Below are 19,098 nucleotides of genomic sequence, written 5' to 3' on the forward strand. Positions count from 1 at the left end.
CCTTATTCCGGTGGCATCAGTATAAAAATAGCACATCAATTTAAGCTGCTAGCTCTGCTCAATTTGTCACACGATATATTTCAGCTGCTTTTTGTGCTTTCTGCTTGGTATAACATTGAGATGGTGAAACCTCCATGACTCTCTTTAGACAACGTAGTGGTGCTGGCGGGTGATAGATGGTCATTAGAGGGGACGATGTACAAGATAGCCTTCAATAGTTCTTTTCATTTTTTTAGCAAATCATAGTTTTGTTCTCCTTTTCCCTATTCTAATGACTTTGATCAACCTTCAATCGAGAACTAAACTGATTATCTTGTCACAAGGTGATTGGCTCCAGATTGGGCCAATTCCTAATTAATTCTTTACCCTTTTTTTAACGAGGTTTCAACCGCATTATAATTGAATATCTCCTAATTTTATAATGTGAGTTTTAAGAGTTTTCAGATTGGGCATACTCTAAATTTTGTATATACTTTGCTCAAGCTTCGCTTACTAACGTCATATTTTTTTTTTCTTTTTCTTTTAGCTCTGTTTTCTCTTTTCTTTTTTTTCATGTGTGTGGCTGAGTGTGATACGTAGTGATTTTTAGCTTTTGGTCCGATTCTACTAAGACTGGCTGAAAGAAAACCAGAGACCGTGCATTGTTCGAAGCATGCTCCAGTGGCTAATCCTGCCAACTTGCCAAAAATAGCCGCTACAAATCCAACTTTTGTAAAGCAAAATCGTATACCACTATGGATAGCTACCACACTATTAATCTTGAAGACGAACAACTCTCACTAATCTCAGGAGATGGAGGATATAGGAGGCACTAGCTTTCTACCATTTGCTCAGGCGATCAAGACATGGACAACGCCAACACTTCGCTGTTCGCTCTGAAGAGGACAACTGCTAGAGCTCTATCCACTCGGAGAGGGGGTGGAGTGCGCGCTTCCTCCTTCTTTTCCTTTCTAATGCTGAGGTGGCCAGGCATTCAATGTGGCAAAAAATAATTGGTCTTGTATACTATTGAGCTAGTATACGGGCCCTAGGGTATAATTTCTATTTGAACCAACCAGAAGGGCATGCATTGAGAAAAGACAGTTTTCTTGTCCAAGAAGGAAACAGAAAATAAATGAAGCGAAGAAAAATAAAATAAAAAGCAGTTGGAAGTAGGTATATAGTGATTTCAGCAGCTACTGCCTAGTTGACACATTCATATTTCATTCCTTAAATTGGAGTCATATTTATTTGATCCATCATGTTTGAGGTTTACATTTCTGTAGCAACTCAATATATTAGGCTTTTGTCGCTACCAATATGCAGGTTACAGCATGTTTCTAGGCAAGTTCTTCTCAAAAGGAAGAATGAAAATGTTTCTAGGCAAATTCTAGCAGACACATGATGCTACCCGCTTGCATTGAAATTTGGAACAGGTCAGTTTGGCATGATTAACTAAATAAATGCCTCACGTGAGTAGTTTAGTGTGTGTTGCGCGTTCTAAATACCGTTTCTGATGCAATTAGAAGTCTCGGACAATATGCATTATTTATCTAGCTTACGGACCCGTAGCAGGTTTATGAAAACAGAGAGGTTTCATGAATAGTCAAGAGGAAGGTGGTGCCGCCGGAGGTCAGATGGGCTATTGATAATGGCCACTCCATCGATATACTCGAGGAATGTTGGGTGACCGCGCAGCCGATCAGTCGCCTGCGATCTAAATACCGTTTCTGTCTTTCTTATGCAATTAGGAGAAGTCGCGGACAATATGCATTATTTATCTAGCTTACGGACCTGTAGCAGGTTCATGAAAACAGAGAGGTTTCTCGAATAGTAGAGAGGAAGGAACCTGCAGACTTGTCGAGATAGGTTCGAAACCACGTAAATCTAGCAGATTTGTCGCGTCCAATCACCGGAACCTGCAGACTAAGTAGAAGGAAGAAAAACAACATCTGTAGACGAAGTCTTTTTTCTGATATAAGTCGGAGGAAACATCTATCTATAGACGAAGTCAAGCACTCTCTTTTTACGCTATCGAACCTCGTATGCTGCCATGGAGGAATAAAAATATCTTAACTCTCGTCTATATAAAGACCCGTCCAGATCCTTTAGCTAACAAGAGCGCCATAGATATCATCACAAATCCTCATGGCCGGTTGCAGTTTCTCCATGCTTGTCCTCCTAATAGCTGCATTAGCTCTCGCATCGAGGGCTCAGCTATGCCCCGACTTCTACGACCACGTATGCCCAGAAGCACTGCCCGCCATAAAGGCAGTGGTGGAGAGAGCGGTGGCGCGGGAACCACGCATGGGAGCGTCTTTGCTCCGACTGCACTTCCACGACTGCTTCGTTAACGTAAAGCTAGCTTGTCATCCCATTTGTCCGGAATTGTTTATCACTAATTTCTTTCTTTCATTCGTTTATTTCTTAAAAGGAAAGCAGAGAGTATTGATTTGATGTGCATATATATATTTTGTTTTGCAGGGTTGTGATGGATCGATTCTGTTGGATGATGCACCTGGTTTCACTGGAGAGAAGACCGCGAAACCTAACTTGAACTCCGTGAGGGGATTCGATGTGGTCGACGAGATCAAGAACGCCGTCAACGAAGCATGCCATGGCAATGTTGTGTCGTGTGCGGATATCTTGGCAATTGCAGCTCGTGACTCCGTCGCGGCGGTGAGTTGCTCTCTCGTTTTCTTCTGAATGAGAAATTATGGGGCGCGTGCAAATGGAATAATATAGAGGCCCCTTTGGTATTTCTTTTGTTTCTGTTTCAAAAATCCCAGTACCAAAAAACCTCCTAATTTTCTCAAATTATTTCCAAAAAAAAATCAAAAAAATTTAAAGCAAAGATTTATTGCTTTCAGAAACACGCAAAAATAGAAGCAAGGAACAACTGGAGTTTGGTGCAAAAACTGTCTTCCATATCTCGATCCTTCTCTCATATTGTTACTCGGATCTCCCAGCCACTTGTTATCGAACACCTCTAATTCTTCTCCAACCAAAGGCTTCAAATTATACCGTGCTGCCAGCCACTGCCATAGCCCAACCTCAACACCATTTCCTCTCGATATGATTGATCGTATTTATTTAAATTTAGAAGCAGAAAATATGGTTTTTAGCTCAACATATTTGGATATGACTTCGTCATTAGAAAAGGCACGGTCAAACTGTCACGCCCCAACAGCTATTCAAGCGTGGTCAGGGTGTAAGCGATGGCTTGGTCAGTTTCTATAGTGCTAACCCCTATGCCTTTTGGGCTGACTTTGCCGTGTCTATGTTGAAGATGGGAAATATTAGTCCACTGACAGGCAACCGGGGCGAGATTCGCATGAATTGCAGGAAAGCGAATTAATTTGTTTTGCTTGGTGGCTTTATTATGAAATTCATATCTAATTGTGTCTCATATATATATTAAACTATGTTAATTCATAAATTTGCTGTCTTTTTATTATAATCAACGGCCATGAAGATTTGTTGAATGTAATGGTCATAAATTTGCTGTCTTAAAATTATTAATGGTAATAAAGATTTGTTGAATGTAATAGGCCATTTTTATAAATGATGGTGTGATGGACAGGGCCGGCCCGAGCCTTAAGCGACCGAGGCGGTCGCCTAAGGCCCCGGGCCAATGGAAGGCCCCCCGGAGGTGGAGAAAGAGAGAGAGAGAGAGAGGGAGGGAAGGAGGGAGGGAAGTTTTCTGGGTCTGATCGTGACCAAAATGAAGCAAAGGCCCTATATAAAACGGAAAAAGAAGCTGGCTACGAGTCTTCCCCCTTGATGGAAGGGAGGTGGAGCTAGAGTTTCCTGGCCTACAGAGGGGAAATTTAGGAAGTTGGGGACGGTAGTTTTGTTTTGGATGGAGAGAGAGAGAGAGAGAGAGAGAGAGAGAGAGGAGGGATTTGGTTGGCTTGATACACGCCTGAAGCCACTCCTATCTTTCATCCCTTCTCTTGTTTGGTTTTGGTCTTGGTTTTCCTTCCTCACATTACTCCTGATCCAGCTGGGCCATCTGGAAGAAAGGGGGATTGGAAATGGACTTCTTGGAGGGTGGAGATTCTTTTAATTTTCTCCTCTCGGTCTCTTCTCCCCTCTTGGGTGGTAGAGAGAGAAGGAGGGAGGGGGTTGAATGGCTGCTGTGCTGTGATGTTGCGGTTGCTGCTTGGGTACTCACTTGAAGGGGAGATGGTGGGATGGGACTTTTATTAATTAGATGGAGTCAATTTTATTAATTAGATGGAGTCAATTTCCCATAATGCCCCTACTTTCTCTTATAGAGAGGTTCCTTTTTGGACAAATTCTTTTCTTTATCTTGACCCTGAAGTGCCATGGGATGACCTTTTCCTATTCTGCTCTTGCTTGACATGATAAACAATATTGCCAAGCATGATCTCAGTTATTTAATCAGTTTCATGGCCCTTTTTTTAGGATAATTACTTTTCTATACTTCCATTCAAAAATAATATTAAATTAAAAAGATTTCTTGTCTATCTTTATTAGATTCATGTATCTTTGTTGAAATAGTGTACTTGATAGATATCTATTTTCATATCATTTTTTTAAATATTTTATACTTATTAAAAAAAATTATTATTAAAAAAAGAGGCCTCATTCATTGGATTTGCCTTAGGCCCCAAATATATTGGGCCGCCCTTGGTGATGGTTTATTGCCTATAAACTCCAACTTATCTTAATGCTATAGATAAATATTCCTTTTTTTGTTTTTATTTTTGAAAAATACGGTGGTAATGCCACACCTAAGTTTTAATCAAGAGCAAGTCCTTGAGTATTGGTTCCAACCACAGGACCCAACTCTTGTTGACATTTTGAAATTTGTGTGCACATCCATATAACAAGCAGTATATTTAAGAGAAAATCCGGAGCTCTAGCAACGCCATTCCACCTCTTCTTTTTTTTTCGGTTTTTCCGGGTAACATGGGAGGCCCGAGGGCCTAAAAACAAAGAAAATATATTACGACCGACAACTATATATGCTTGAGCCTAGCTCCAATGCCTAAAGAAAATATATTAATTCCACCTAGCTCCAATGCCTTAAGAGAATGACCAATCGACCTACAAACCGATGGTGAAGGATTTCATTTTAACAGAGCATCAGCCAAATGGAAACAAACCGTAGTCCCATAGATCCATCCTACAGTCATTAGAAGGCTGCAAGCAATTACTGTCACACTCGCAAACCTACTAACCTAGAGAACTTGGGGGCGCATCCACGACGTCCTTCCCTTCCATCTGGACGCACAGCGGCGCCTTCCCCTCCGTCATCTCCAACGTCTCCTTCTTGTAGTTGTACATGATCGAAACCCAGATGAAGACCACCATATTGATCACTGAGATAGCCGTCAGAAATCCATAGTAGTAGTCCAGATGCGAGTCGTTCAAGTTGTTCCCGATCCAGCTCTTCCCTCCACCTCTCCTCGTCAACTTATCGACGACGGTCACCAAAAGGCTGTTGAGAAAGTTGCCGACGCCGATCCCGCTAGTAAAGAACGTCGTCCCCAAGCTCTGCATGTCCTCTGGGGACTGATCATAGAAGAATTCCAGCAATCCGACGGCGTTGAAGACGTCGCCCACCCCTAGCAAAATGTACTGAGGCAGCAGCCAGAAGATGCTCATGGGCACGATGTCTTTGGGGCCATTCATACCGTGCGACTTGATGACATGCATTCGTTTGAGCTCGACGAGGGAGGCAACAACTGTCACGAGAACTTGGAAGCCAAACCCGATGCCGAGCCGCTGCAGGAGGGTGATGCCTCGGGGGTTCCCGGTGCGGCGCTGCATGAAGGGGACGAAGTAGCGGTCGTATATGGGAATGGAGAGGAGCATGGAAATGATGATGAAGCTCCCGAGAGAAGCGGCGGGGATCTGGAAGCCATGGCCGAGGACTCGGCGCAGGGTGGTGCCTTGTTTGACGAAGAGGGTGCCGACCTGGGCCGTGATGATGTTGGGGATGAGGGTGGCGAGCCAGATGATGCTCATGCCAAACACCAGCTTGGTCTCTTCCACTTGGTTCACTGTGCAGGCTTTGGTCCCTTCCTTCAATGCTGCTTTGTCTAGAAACCTATAAACTACTCAGGATCACTAACAGGGTGATGAAGTGAGCCTTGTTGAAGTCCTCTAGACATGCCCATGAATCTTGCCACGTACTACAAATAAAATGCGATGCTGTATGCCATTCTATGGGGGTTGGGTTGCCTTCATGCCATCAATTTTCCCGGCTTGAAGAACTTAAAGACTTAGGCTTGCACATTAAGGTCACGGCCAGGCTCAAATAACAAGTCCTAGGTGATTTTAGACTTAGGCTTCTTTTTTGAGGGTGTGTATATAGCAGGGTGTATTTTTCGTGCGATAGAATGATTAACCTTTCTTTGCGTGAATTCACCGTTGGATCATCAGTTGCTTGCTTTGATATCTATATCAACAGATGAATGATGGATATCCAAGCGCTTTTTGATCTATGCGGTGGATGATCCAGTGGTGTTTTCCTGCAAAGAAAGGTTAATCATTCTTTTGCGCTAAAGATACAGTTTGCTTGAGTCTTTGTCATGATACTCCAGTCAAAGACATGGCCAAAGCCCAGGCCCAATAAATTAGTCAGTGGTAAGGCTTAAGTGAACTCGGCCTGGAGAATATAAATTGGGTTCAATGCTCATCCGACTATCTGATGGGTCAGTACAGCACCAGCCTTTGGTCTCATGCCAATTAGCTCTAGAAAAAGTTTTTTACAGATGGCTCAGTGAGTATAATGTAAATTCGCTTGATGCCAATTAGGCCTTTCTTTTCTTTAATTTCCTTTTCACTCTCCAATGATGTCAGGCAAGAATTTTTATGAATGTCAGGGCTTTCAAATTTGTGGGAGAGGATTTTCTTTAAAAAAAAAAAAGCTGTACATTTTATTCGAATAATTACTTTCAAATAAGAATCTTTCGCAAATTCCTTAAGCATTGCTCTTTCTAAAATGTTGTAAAATTTGATTTGATTCTGCTAAAGTTTCAAGCAGACAACTGCAGTCGTTTCTCATGATTACGTTCTCCACTAGTCCCTTCAGGTCGGCCACCGGAAAGCGCGGTTTTATTCTCCATTAACACCCCTACTATACCCACCCACCAACCTATCCGACGTAGCAGAATATTGGTGCAATTCAGGTTGGGCTTCGCCCCTTAATTGGGAACCACGTCCTTGCTTTACTCCGCATACTTCCGAACTCAACGTCAACTATCGCCGTTCAGGTGTCAAATTATTACGCAATAAAATTTATTAGATGAACCAGATCCACGACGAACCTGTGATAAAATGTATCCATTTAATAATAATTTTATCTTAAGATGAAATAAATCCATCTGAAATAATTTTATCTTAGGTCCACAGTAAATCTGATCCATCTCATGCAGCCCATCTAAATTTGCTGCTGCAGGCTGTACTATATTCAGCACAGTCCAATTCTCGGACACCACGAACACAGAACAGCCTTACTCGGAAAATCCATGGTGCAACCATTTGGGTCGCAACTGAGTAAATCCTAGGGTTTTCTACTTGACAGAATTAGTATGTTAATATACCAAAGCTTAGAATCGCCCGCTTCGAGCGAAGTATGAGAGCTTAATTACCTGAAAGCTGAAGTGTGGTGCACTCGCCGCTTTCCGGCGATCATATAATGCTGCGGCTCGAGCTCGTAGAGCGCCGCCGGGTCATCAGGTAGCTCGAACCCTCGATTAGCGAAAGCGGTAGAACAAACTTTAAAAATCTCCTTCGCTGGGCTCTCAGTCCTCCTAACCTTGTGCCTATAATTCGGCGTGCCAAAATAGAAGATGAGGAGGGAGACCATGAGCCCGCCGGTGGGGATGCCGTACCCCACGCCCCACCCCAAGTTCTCCTGGATGTACACGAGGCCGAGGGTGGCGATGAGGGCCCCCATGAAGGTACTGAACATCCACCAGTTGAAGAAGGACAGCTTTAGCTTCTTCTCGTCGGGGTCGAAGTCATCAAACTGGTCCGCGCCGAATGTGGATATGTTAGGCTTGGTCCCCCCAGCTCCGATGGAAATGACGTAGAGTGATGCAAAGAAGAAGGCGATCTGAGATGGCGTCGCCTTGCTGCAGATCCCATGGGTGCAAGTTGGCCTTAGAGACTTGAGGGAGACCGCCAATGTCAAGAGGACCATGCCCTGCGGCAGCAGAAGGAAGAGGGTGTAAAGGTGTTGCAGCAAAACACGGCCCACATACCATTAAGATAAAGTGGCACTACATGGGTCAGCAGAGATCATCGACGTACTGCTCGCCAAATTATCTTACATTATTAGGGATTCCACAACCTTTGGAGGCCTGATTCCACTTGAAGAAGGAAAAAGAATAAAACCAAATTGAAGTTTATGTGATACTAATTCTAAAACTTATTTTCTAGTTGCTGGTTCGTTGTGTTTTCTTATCACGGGTGTCCTCTTCTATACATGTCATTAATGGAGCAAGGTCTATCATGTTTCCCTGATGATGAAGCAACTGTAGGCCCTAGCCGTGTTGGGGTAGGTTGGCTTTCCCCGTCACCAAGCTGGTGGGTGGAAGGAAAGCAACTCCGGGGAATGAGACAATTGATATGAGGATTGGGTTCATCACTCCCTTGTCTTTCAAAATTAAATCATAATGAATGTGCGAACCAGAACAAACTCGTGCATTTTCCATCTCCAATCATGCATTCTAGTTGCCATCCAAATCATAGGCCCGTCCTCCCACAACAAAAATAAATAAATAAATTACTCCCCGTGATGTCACCTAGCTTCCTGTCACACTCCAACCTTCACCAGCCGATGATGAAGCTGCATGTTCTTATTACACCATGCTTAGTTCCTTAAATTGGAATTATGGTTGCAATTATCACTTACTGAGACGTAGATGAGAGCCGAAATTGTGAAGGTCCAGAACCGGCCGAAGTAGGTATCGGCGATGTAGGCTCCAAGGATCGGCGTGATCCAAACTGAACCCGACCAGTTGTTAACGCTCCTCACTGATGAGACTGTGTCCTCGTGTAGTTGGGTTGTCAAATAAACCACCAGATTTGAGGCGATGCCATTGAAGGCCATCCTTTCAAATGCTTCATAGCCTGCGTGATCATTTGAGGAGACAAAGTAGCTTTCATGCAAACCTATCTAGTAAAAAGAAATTTTTGGGAAAAAAGTACTTCATTATAGCTACAAAGAAGCACAGCAAGGATCCCTTCCATACTACTCTAACCACTCAACTAAACTTCCATGATCTCTCTCCTTACCAAACATATATGAAGGATATGGGGAGATTGTAAGACCCGATGCTTTGCCCTATCCACCACTGAAATAGGCAAAAAGGGAACAAGTTCTCCTCTTTGAGTCGGAAGAGGAGACCGTCTCCGACTCCTCTTCATCTGCATCGGAGGCTAGGAACCCTAGCCTCCATGCCTATTTAAACGAACCTCACTCCACCTTCGAAGCCATCCTCCATCGTAGCCAAATTTGAGAGCAATTTTTAGTTTGTTACCACGAAGGATCTCGGAGATTTCACTGTCGATCCGGCCGGGAGAGCTCGCCGAAAGTGAGTCGTGGTGGTTGGCATTTCTCTCATTCTTTTGGTTGTTATGCCACCGTCTGTTTGTCGAAATCCGGTCAGTGAGTCGCCGGAATAATCGTGAATAGTGTATCCCCTATTTCATCTTTTTCTTCCATTTTTATCGATCGTTGTCGGTTGTGGCACGCCGCCGATGACGCCGTGGGTTGTCGGCTGCTAGGATCATCGACCACGAGCGACTGCTGCCACCAAGTGCCTATTTCAGGAAAGAGAGGGAGGGAAGGAGAAATGGCCTTATAGCTCTCTTCTTCTTCTCTTATTTTCTCTCTCCTCTCTCTAGTTCTTCTCTCTTGTTCTCTCTCTTTATCATTTTTTCTCTCTCTACATATTTTAGTGGATAGTGGCGGGTCTAGGTACTTTGTAAAGTCGGCCTGACCATTAGAGGGATCCCGACCAATGTTGCGTGACATGAAGCTTCGAGCCGGTATTGGCCTTGGGTCGGCATTATGCAGCTGTACGAAGGTTTCGGGTTAGCATTATATAACCCTATGAGGGGTCATGAGTTTATAACTTGACTTCTCTCTCTATCTTGGTGTTTTTTCTCTCTAGTTGATCCGAAAAAATTCTTGGTTAAAAAGATTTGGTAGTAGCTTTGTTTGAGATTGCTACGTGATGGTGGATCCTTTAGTGGACCAGTAGAGGGTTCTGGGTTGTTAAATACCTCAGATAATTTTTTATATTGATTTGGTTCTATAGGAGAACAATCTTTAGAGCAAGAAAATATCGAGTAGGGTTCTGCGCATCTGGATTCATAGATCGCGGTGTCGACAGGTGATTAGTCTATCTTGATTGTTGGCATAGAGGTAAGAATCTTTGTACATTCATCTGTTTGATTATAGATATTTTGTGTATATATATGATATGCTAATGATTAAGATAAGTAAGATGTAAGAATTCTTTTAAAATGGTTTTTTCATTAAACCATATTTTAATCATGTATGCTTGTAATTAATACTATGATGAATGTACATATGAGTATAATTTATATTTGCATAATCAGACTAATGGATGTGGTGCTTTGAAGATTTTCAGTGGGTGGTAAAACTCACACCATATTTTTTCTTTTTCTTTCAGAGTTGTAAGATACTGGGTACTTAGTTGTAGTTAGAATTAAGGATAAAAAGATGAATAGATAGGCTATTACTAAAACCAGCTGGATGATTAAATTTTCTAATTGTTCTAGTTTTATTATTTGTTATGAATTGAGATAATTATTATTTAATAATATTGAGGTTGTAATAAATTTTCAGATATTGCATATTCTCTAGTGATTTGTCCTAAATAATATGTGGCCATGTCATGTAGCCGATCTAGGTGCTGGGTTTGGGGAGGGACATAGATAAAGCTAAAGATACACGCGTGTTATGTTTAGAAACAAATCCGTTTGTGGAATCTAGGGGAAAGTATTCCTTCAATCAAAAGAATAGGAAAACATTCATTTATTTACCTATAAATTAAGATGATTAATTCGAAACAGATTGCTGTAATAAAGAAACGATATCGTGATATGACCCTAGAAAACATGAAGGGATATGGATGCAGCTAGACATACCTACTAGGAAGGCACACGCTCTCCACCTGCCGGTTTGAGAAGCAAGAACCGGTCGCCCACGGAGATCAACAGAGCCATCCAGCGTGTAGCCCTTCTCTTCCATTAGAGAACCGCGGGGAGGACTTGAGACTTTGCGATGAGAAAGAGAGAAGCGAGACCTTGCCTAGGAGTTGGATGAAGGATAGAGGGGATACCCTTTGTGCTTCTCCGAAGAAGAAGAAGAAGAAGAAGAAGAAGAAGAAGAAGGAAGATTGGACTCAAGATGGAAGCTACCTACCACAAGTGCTGGGGAGCTTATCACTTAAATAAGCTATAGGCGAGCACCAAAGCGGCTAGGTTATGTAGGACGCGTTTGCTCCACTTTCTTTCTTCTTTTTTTTTCCATATACTTTGTATTTTTTTCCCCTCAGCCTTTAGTTATGGTTCCAGTGATTTGATGATGAATATATGCCCTTCTCTTCTAAAATACAGACCCCTTTTTTACAACAGAGGCGCGTGATCCTTTGTGGTGCATATTTTAAACCATGGAGAGCCACATGGCAGCCACATCATTTAATCACGGAGATGGAAGGCTGCCAAATAGGATACGGCAGGTCACCCCAAGTTTCTTTTTTTTTTTTGTTTTTTTAATGAAAAGGAGGTAATAAACCTCCCAGCCTTTGTTGAAAATTAAGCAAAGAGATGCAGAGAGAAAGGTCTATTACTATCTGAGCAAGAGAGTCAGCAACCAAAAGAAACAAACAGAAGAGAGCAGCTAAAACAAAAATAAGAAACAAACAGAACCAAAGAAGGGGCCTCAGCTGGTACAAAGTGGTTCTCAAGCAAAAACACCAAAACAACCAAAACTGAGAATTAAGGCGGATGGAAGAGCTGAAAATAAACAATGCAGGGCTCAGTGGAGTATATCCCAACAGGCCATGTCAAGTAAGGCTGCAAATAGATCGGGTTGATCCATGATCCGACCTGCTTAGACCTGATCCGATTCGATTCATTTTGGAGGACCCATGGGTCCGGGTCGGATTCTAAAATTGGATCCATTTCATTTCTTAGGTCGAGTCTGGGTTTACGGAATTCAGATCCGACCGACCATTTAAAATTTGGGTAATTTTGGATTTTAATTTTACGATCCGACCTTATCCAACCCGAACCTGTAAAATTATTTGGGCTCGCGGCTGCACCTCACGGGGGTGCAAATACAAATTCTGAAGCTATGGATGGGTTAATCCGAATCGGACCCGACTCGGATCCGAATCGGACCCAAATTTTTCGGGTTGAGTCTGGGTTATACACGGACCCGACCCGACCCGAATGACCTATTGGGTCAAAAATTGTAGCGGTGGATCCGACCTGACTCGATCCCATAGGTCCAAAATTAGGACTCGACAAGAAATCGGGTTAGGTCGGGATCACTCATAATCTGATCCGATCCGACCTATTTGCATCCCTAATACCAAGTTACATGTTATACAAGACAGTTTGCTTTTAAATGTTTGATAGATATTTTTCTCTATGATCACATGATGTGGTGGTCACCAAAGGATGTACAGATCAATGCAACCAAAAACATCAAATAGAGAGGATCACAACTCGAGTATGCATGTATGGCAACTCTTGGACAACTCTTGGATAACTATTGGTCTGACCGTATCTTGACTGTTTTTGTGGCTGCCAATGAATCCCTAAAAGTGGCAGAAACAAATGGAGCCAATTATTGGACTAATAGTTACTATCATTCACATCCATTCGTTTCTTCTTAGACATGGTTTTGGGTGGATTAGATTTTTCATTGTGCTTAATGGGAGGTATTATTAAATTTATATATGAGAAATAACACAGCCCATGCATTTGTGCATCACAGCCCATGCATTTGTGCATCACGAGCACTCGCAGGGACGTAACGGAAGATTGTAACGTCCATCAGAGCACTGACCATACGGCGGAATCTTGGCTCGCAAATGCAGCGGGCAGCGACTTTTGGCGGACGTGCCACCGGTAACCATACGCACAAAGGTGACGGCAGTTGAAAAGGAATAAAATATAGCTCGCAAAAAGCGAAACAGCGAACCTTACTGCATGTACAGAAGGACTGAATTGGTTTGGCTTTCCCTTTCATCACCCCCATCAAAAAAAAAAAAAGGGTTTGGCTTTCTTTTTCTTTTCTTTAGCTTTACGGTAAATGTCACTTGATAGATGGGGACCTTTTATATTGATCTTGACTAAATTGTACAAGCTGCGAGTATAAAATGCACTGAAAATTTTTTGCAGCAATCAACCGATTTCTCTTGGATACGAAGGATTCATCTTCCTTTGCTAGAATTTACTCTTGGAACGTGCAATAATTGCTTCGAGACCTATATAGAGGATGATTGAAGGAGTTTGGAGTAATTTTAGATTTGTGCATAGCGTCGTCCAATGATTTATGTTGCGACAGAAGATCAATCACTCTTTTGCATGAAATAGACAACCCGAACCCAAATGATTGTAAGACTATTTTATTTAATAAAGCACTTCATCCTTTACTATCCATCCACCTATATAGATCTCAAGGCATTCTGTCCTCTATCATTTATTGGTCTGCATAGATCTTAAAGCGTTTCATTCTCTAACATCCATCTACCTACACATATCACAAAGAGCTTCGTCCTTTTTATCATCCATCCGCTTGCACAAATCTCAAAGTACTCCATCTTTTGCCATCTATCTACTTATACGGACCCCAAAATACTCCATCCTCTATCATTCATCCATCCGCATAGGTCTCAAAATGATCCATCCTCTATCATCCATCCACATGCACAGCTCCCAAAGCACCATGTCCTCTATCATATATTCATTTGCACAGATCTCAAAGCACCTCATTTTCTATCATCCATTTATCTACACGGATCTCAAGTGCTTTAGTCTTTGTAATCCATCCACTTGCACAGATTTCAAAGCAATCCATCCTCTTCTTATCCACCTGTCTGCGCAAATCTCAAAGCACTTCATCCTCTATTATCCATTCACCTATGCAGATCTTAAAGTGCTCCATCCTTTGTTATCTATCGGCCTACATAGATCTCAAAGTACTTCATCCTATATTATCCATATACGTGCATAGATCTTTATTTTCTATTATTCATCTACTCCGCACACATCTCAAAGCACCACATCCTCTATCATTCATTCGCTTGCATATATCGAAACACCTCATCCTTTCTCATTCGGCTATATGCACACAACTCGAAGTGCTATATCTTTTGTCATTCATCCATTTGCGCCGATCTCAAAGCGCTCTGTCTACGTGGCTCTCCTTCCCCTTATCCTCAATTCATGTCGAAAGATGAACCTCTTGCAAAATTAGTGGGAATGACAGTTTTGCGATTTTATCGAGGCTGACTCTCACGTGATAATGTTTTGTAACAGACGGCCGGACTACATTGCAATAATTTTGAAGTTATAGCAGCTAAATAATACTTTTTAAAATTTGAGATTTAACTGTAAATAGCCTAAATTTGTAGGGTTGTTTCTGCAATTTTTCTATTAAAAAATTAAAATTAGACGATTGATGGTAATATCTCTGCCATAATACCTAGCTGTGCTGGTGTTGGGAGTCTTGGAGAGATACAAAAGAAGTGATACGACCAATATCTTCTTTTTCTCCCCTCTTACTATCCTTTTTCAAATTTTGTTTTCAAGGAACATAGTGACCTTCCTTATCTTTTATCTTTTCTAAGGATAAGAGCATGCTTAAAGTCTCAAGGTACTGCTAAAATTTCCAGATGATACGTCGTTGGTAGAAGGAAGCGCGCGCACTAGTCTAGTCCGGTCGATACCCAAGTCTTTGTGCTCTTTTGTTCATTTTGTAAGAAAATATAAAATATATAAATAAAACTATTTCATCCTATCAGTTTAAGTTTTTGGGACAAGTTGTGATAAACCAAAAGTAATTTTTACAATCTATTAGAAACTGTGGACAGAAACATAGAAAAGAAAAATTGAAGTCCAAAGCAATTCATCCCATGCCTAAGCAGGCGCCACCTGCAAAACAAAAGTAAATCAAGTTTGTAGATCATGATTATATAAATTTGTATACAAAAGTAATAAAATAATTTATAAAGTGTATTATGTTAATAAGTTTATTACAAAAATCGAAGGCAATATAATGTATGTTCCTATAACATCTCCAATTCTTCTATAACATCCATCAAATATAACATCCATCAAATCTTGTCAGAGGCTTATTATCCACTTTTACTTTCTTAATATATATCTCTCAAAATTGAGCCATAAGTGCATTTTTTTTACACAACTTTATGTGGATCCTTACAAGAGTTTCTAGTGTCATATCAAGATGAGATATTTTGGAACTAAATTTACAACTATCATGAATCAAATTGTTGAGACCCTATTCTTTATATAATTAAGATATTTTCTTTAACCTTTTTCAAGCAACTGGAATAGAATTCCAGTTCAGATTTAATAAACTGTGTTGTTCCACTGCAAATTAACTGTGCCATGCCAGTGTAGATTGCGCTGTGCCATGCCATTGTTGTGCGATGAAAGGACTCACCCTCAATCGTACTGTTCCCTTTCCTGCGTCCAAACTGCAGAAAGACGAATCGAGAAGAAGAAGTAGTAGAGAATAAAATCAAATAATCACAAAGACAATAATTTTACGTGGTTCACCCCAATACGGGTTACGTCCACGGAGGCCACACACACAGATTTCAATATATTCAGCAAAGGTTACAATGATTTCTCTTTTCCGTTAGAGATTGCACACCTAGGGCTTACAAGAGAGATAGGACTCCAAAAGAAACTCTCTACAGCCGCTCTCATTACCTCTAGGGTTCACCAAAAAACCCTATTTATAGGTTTTCAACACATAAGGAAACTTCCCTACGAAACCCTAAGTCAAAAAAACCCATCTTGCCATCGTTTCAATCAATCCCGTGATCAGGAGTCGACTCTTCACTTTCAGGGGTCGACTCCCGATAAGTTCGAGTCAACTCGGACATCCTCGGGTCAACTCCAAGTATCAGCACCGAAACTGGCACGCTCTGTCTTCCTGAGAGAGTCGACTTCTTCAACCTGCAGGAGTCGACTCCAGCAAGCAACCCAAAAAACTGCTCTCTGTTTCTTCAATGTGGCAGATGCGAGTCGACCCCCTCATCCCTGGGTCGACTCAAGCTTCACATGAGTCGACTCCTAGATGCTAGGGGTCGACTCCATTCAGTTGGCACAGACTTTTTCAAACAAACTTGAGCCAAATTCAATTTGCAGTCGTTTCAAGTTTCGAGGCACATTTTCTCAACAGCCATTGCACTCCTATTCATATTATCACCACAGGAAGTACATTCAAATCTCAATTTGTAGCTCTATGATATCACATATTTCATTGTTAGCTAAGCACTCATTTGTGTTGAGGTTAGAGTAAAGATAAGTGGATTCTATTTTATTTACTAAATTGAAACAACTTGTGGCTGACCAAACACAAATGCAAGCATGGAAGCCATCTTATAATAGATAGCAACAGACAATAACTCGAAATATTGCTCAACAGAAGTAGGATACAATAAGTCATCTAGGCATATGGTTGCTCATCCAAATCTGCCCTCGGGCACAGGGTAAAAGTTGTGCTCAGTAGACATATTCTGGACTAGTCTAATATGGGGTAAAAAGAAACCATTGAAACAAGAAGGGGATTTTGCAGTCCCACTAACAGATCTTGTTCTGTTGACTCCACACACTATCAAACTGGGAACTGGAGAATTATATCTACTTTCTTATGTAACACAATATCTAAATCTGCACTAGTTTTCAACCTCGCTACCAGGGCCATTTCCATTCATCTGGAGACAATAGTGGGTGCCATGGGTGACACTAGCAACACATACAAAGAATAAAACTCCAACGAAGTGCTATAAAAGATTCTCTTTAACATTTGATAGTCCAGCAAAAGACAAAAAGAAATTAAGCAGTAAATTAAAAGGAGCAGGCCATGATCAGCTTACCTCATTCCAAGATCTTCCTTGTGCGAGCCGTGGATAAACAGGAGCCTTTGGATTTGCAAAGGAAAATGCATTTGAAATTGCGACGACCTTGGGCTGCAAATTTAGTATACAAGTTAATCCTGTACTGCACTAGCGGTGACAACTGCAATCAACAACCAAATAAGAAATCATCATCAAAAGTTATCATAAGTAAATTTAATATTAAAAGTTTCAAATAGGAATATCATCAAACAGTAGCAAGTCATGAAGAAATGATGCGTTCGTTTGGAAGGAACAACCACCGTAGAAAGAAACAGGAAAACTAAAAGAAAGAGCTCTATCTTCGATCTTATCATTTGGTCCCATGCACAGGAAGAGAACAAAACAACAAAAAAGAGAGAGATTTATCTTCAATAGCTCACACTAGGAGATATTAATAGCAGATGTCGAACAGGTGGTGGCCAGGATCTACTATGACTAACTGGGTTTTTTGTCGAATAGATGGTGGGCTGATTATGCTATGCCTACTCTCAAGAAGGAAAAGAGATGCAGTTGAAGGGGCTGAAGGCGGCGCTGAGCTCGCTGCTGCTATGGACGGCGAAGAGGAACTGCACGAGAGGGGAGGATGAGGAGCTCTATATATTGGTGCTGAACTAGCCGATGTACAAGACCATATCCTCCGACCAGCCCCAGTCACTTCTCCGCTGCTCAGTTTAAAGAAAGCCCATATGCCGATGACGAGGCTCTCTCTCGGGGTACCTCTAAGACTTGTAAGTGCCTGTTGTGAGCAAGCATGCGATTACTGCGGCACCTCCATAACTCCGAGGACTCACCAACCAAACCATTCTTCTCCCTCTGTCCAAGTTATTTAAGGGCATTAAAATGTATGAACAAAATTGGATGATAGTTAAGGAGAAGATAAGATATGAAGACCTTTTTACCTGGAAAAAACAACTATATTAGTAGTTGCCATAGACAGCCTTCGCCTAAAATATATCTAGTAAATGGACCTAGCATTTATTGCAAAATAGGCTTGAAAGTTTTTGCAGGAGGATGACTCTTCTTGATGAAACCTTATTCAAAGAGTTTCCTATCGCCGGAAGTAATTTGGAACGAGGATTAGAAAAAATCTCAAAAGTTTATCTTCTATTTGGAAAGACATCAGTAAACAACTTAAAGTCTTTTGAAACTATTTATCATTTAAATTGGGAAATAGCAAGAACATCCGCCCTTGGGAGGATAGCTGACTGGGGCCTTTGAAGCTTTCTTCTTTATTTACTGAGCTCTATGCTAATTGAGTAAGGCAGAATTACATGGTTGCCTCGCAATAGTCATAGAGAACACTCTCTTAGAAAGTTAAAGTAAGAGGACCTCTTACAAAACAACAAATGGATCAATTATATACCCTCAAAGAAGCCCTCTCTCTCATGTAAGACCGTCTCGAATGGGTGATGTCTCCCTGTGGAAACTCAGGAGGTTGTTTTACAATAAATTTTTTCTACAAATTTCTTAATAATAGTGGCCTTCGCTGTCCTTTTTATAACAGCCTGTGGAAGGCAGCTTTACAAAAAAAAAGTGAGAATTTTTATATGGCTTGCGCTCAGAAGAGATTCTTGTTAAGAAAGGATGACAAATTAGTGATGGATGTGTACTGTATGGAAAAAAAGAACCGAAACAATCTCCAATCTACTAATTAGGTGCTCATTTGCCTGCAGTTTATGGACAATAATTAAAAGGCAGCTAAATCTGAGAGAATGGCCTATCAGCACTAATTATGATTTGTGGACAGAAAATTTTCAACAACCAATGAGAAGAGTTGTGGATTAGTTGATTGCTGCTATTTGTTGAAAAACATAGAAGGAGTGAAATGCTCAAATTTTTTTTTAAATAAATCAAGTTCTATCTATTGTGTTTTGTATGAAATCTTGTTAACCTTTTTCAGCTAGAAGTGTCTGTGTTTAGAAAAGCTACTTGATCCTCA

General features: G+C 41.3%; 1 protein-coding gene and 2 long non-coding RNA genes across 11 annotated transcripts; 1 reads left to right on the plus strand and 2 right to left on the minus strand.

The window, feature by feature from the left end:
* The first annotated feature begins 2,099 nt into the window (after nucleotides 1–2,099).
* Nucleotides 2,100–3,527, plus strand: LOC103696561 (uncharacterized). The gene is made up of 2 exons (XR_016398929.1): nucleotides 2,100–2,334; nucleotides 2,464–3,527. It is a non-coding gene; the product is annotated as an uncharacterized LOC103696561 (long non-coding RNA).
* Nucleotides 3,528–4,866: 1,339 nt separating this feature from the next.
* Nucleotides 4,867–11,624, minus strand: LOC103696558 (protein NRT1/ PTR FAMILY 5.1-like). 6 transcript variants are annotated; one of them, XM_008778230.6, is made up of 4 exons: nucleotides 11,143–11,624; nucleotides 8,876–9,093; nucleotides 7,608–8,164; nucleotides 4,867–6,061 (listed from the first exon to the last, which is right to left on the minus strand). In XM_008778230.6, exons 1-4 carry the CDS (start codon nucleotides 11,243–11,245, stop codon nucleotides 5,185–5,187), a joined length of 1,755 nt encoding a protein of 584 aa, XP_008776452.4. In that variant the 5' UTR covers nucleotides 11,246–11,624; the 3' UTR covers nucleotides 4,867–5,184. The 6 variants fall into 6 exon arrangements, with proteins under 6 accessions (XP_008776452.4, XP_088570105.2, XP_088570104.2 ...); XM_088713979.2 differs by having other exon boundaries at nucleotides 8,876–9,769; nucleotides 11,143–11,611; XM_088713978.2 differs by having other exon boundaries at nucleotides 8,876–9,772; nucleotides 11,143–11,611.
* Nucleotides 11,625–14,982: 3,358 nt separating this feature from the next.
* Nucleotides 14,983–18,566, minus strand: LOC103696559 (uncharacterized). Of its 4 annotated transcripts, none has more exons than XR_003383353.4 (3): nucleotides 18,059–18,561; nucleotides 17,139–17,972; nucleotides 14,983–15,162 (listed from the first exon to the last, which is right to left on the minus strand). It is a non-coding gene; the product is annotated as an uncharacterized LOC103696559 (long non-coding RNA). The 4 variants fall into 4 exon arrangements; XR_016398928.1 differs by lacking the exon at nucleotides 14,983–15,162 and adding an exon at nucleotides 15,203–15,728 and having other exon boundaries at nucleotides 18,059–18,566; XR_016398927.1 differs by lacking the exon at nucleotides 14,983–15,162 and adding an exon at nucleotides 15,763–16,452 and having other exon boundaries at nucleotides 18,059–18,566.
* Between the last annotated feature and the right edge of the window lie 532 nt (nucleotides 18,567–19,098).

This window comes from Phoenix dactylifera, chromosome 17 (assembly GCF_051530095.1).
Source record: "Phoenix dactylifera cultivar Ajwa chromosome 17, Ajwa_hap1_PhDact_Kaust_v1.1, whole genome shotgun sequence".
NCBI classification, from domain to species: Eukaryota; Viridiplantae; Streptophyta; class Magnoliopsida; order Arecales; family Arecaceae; genus Phoenix; species Phoenix dactylifera.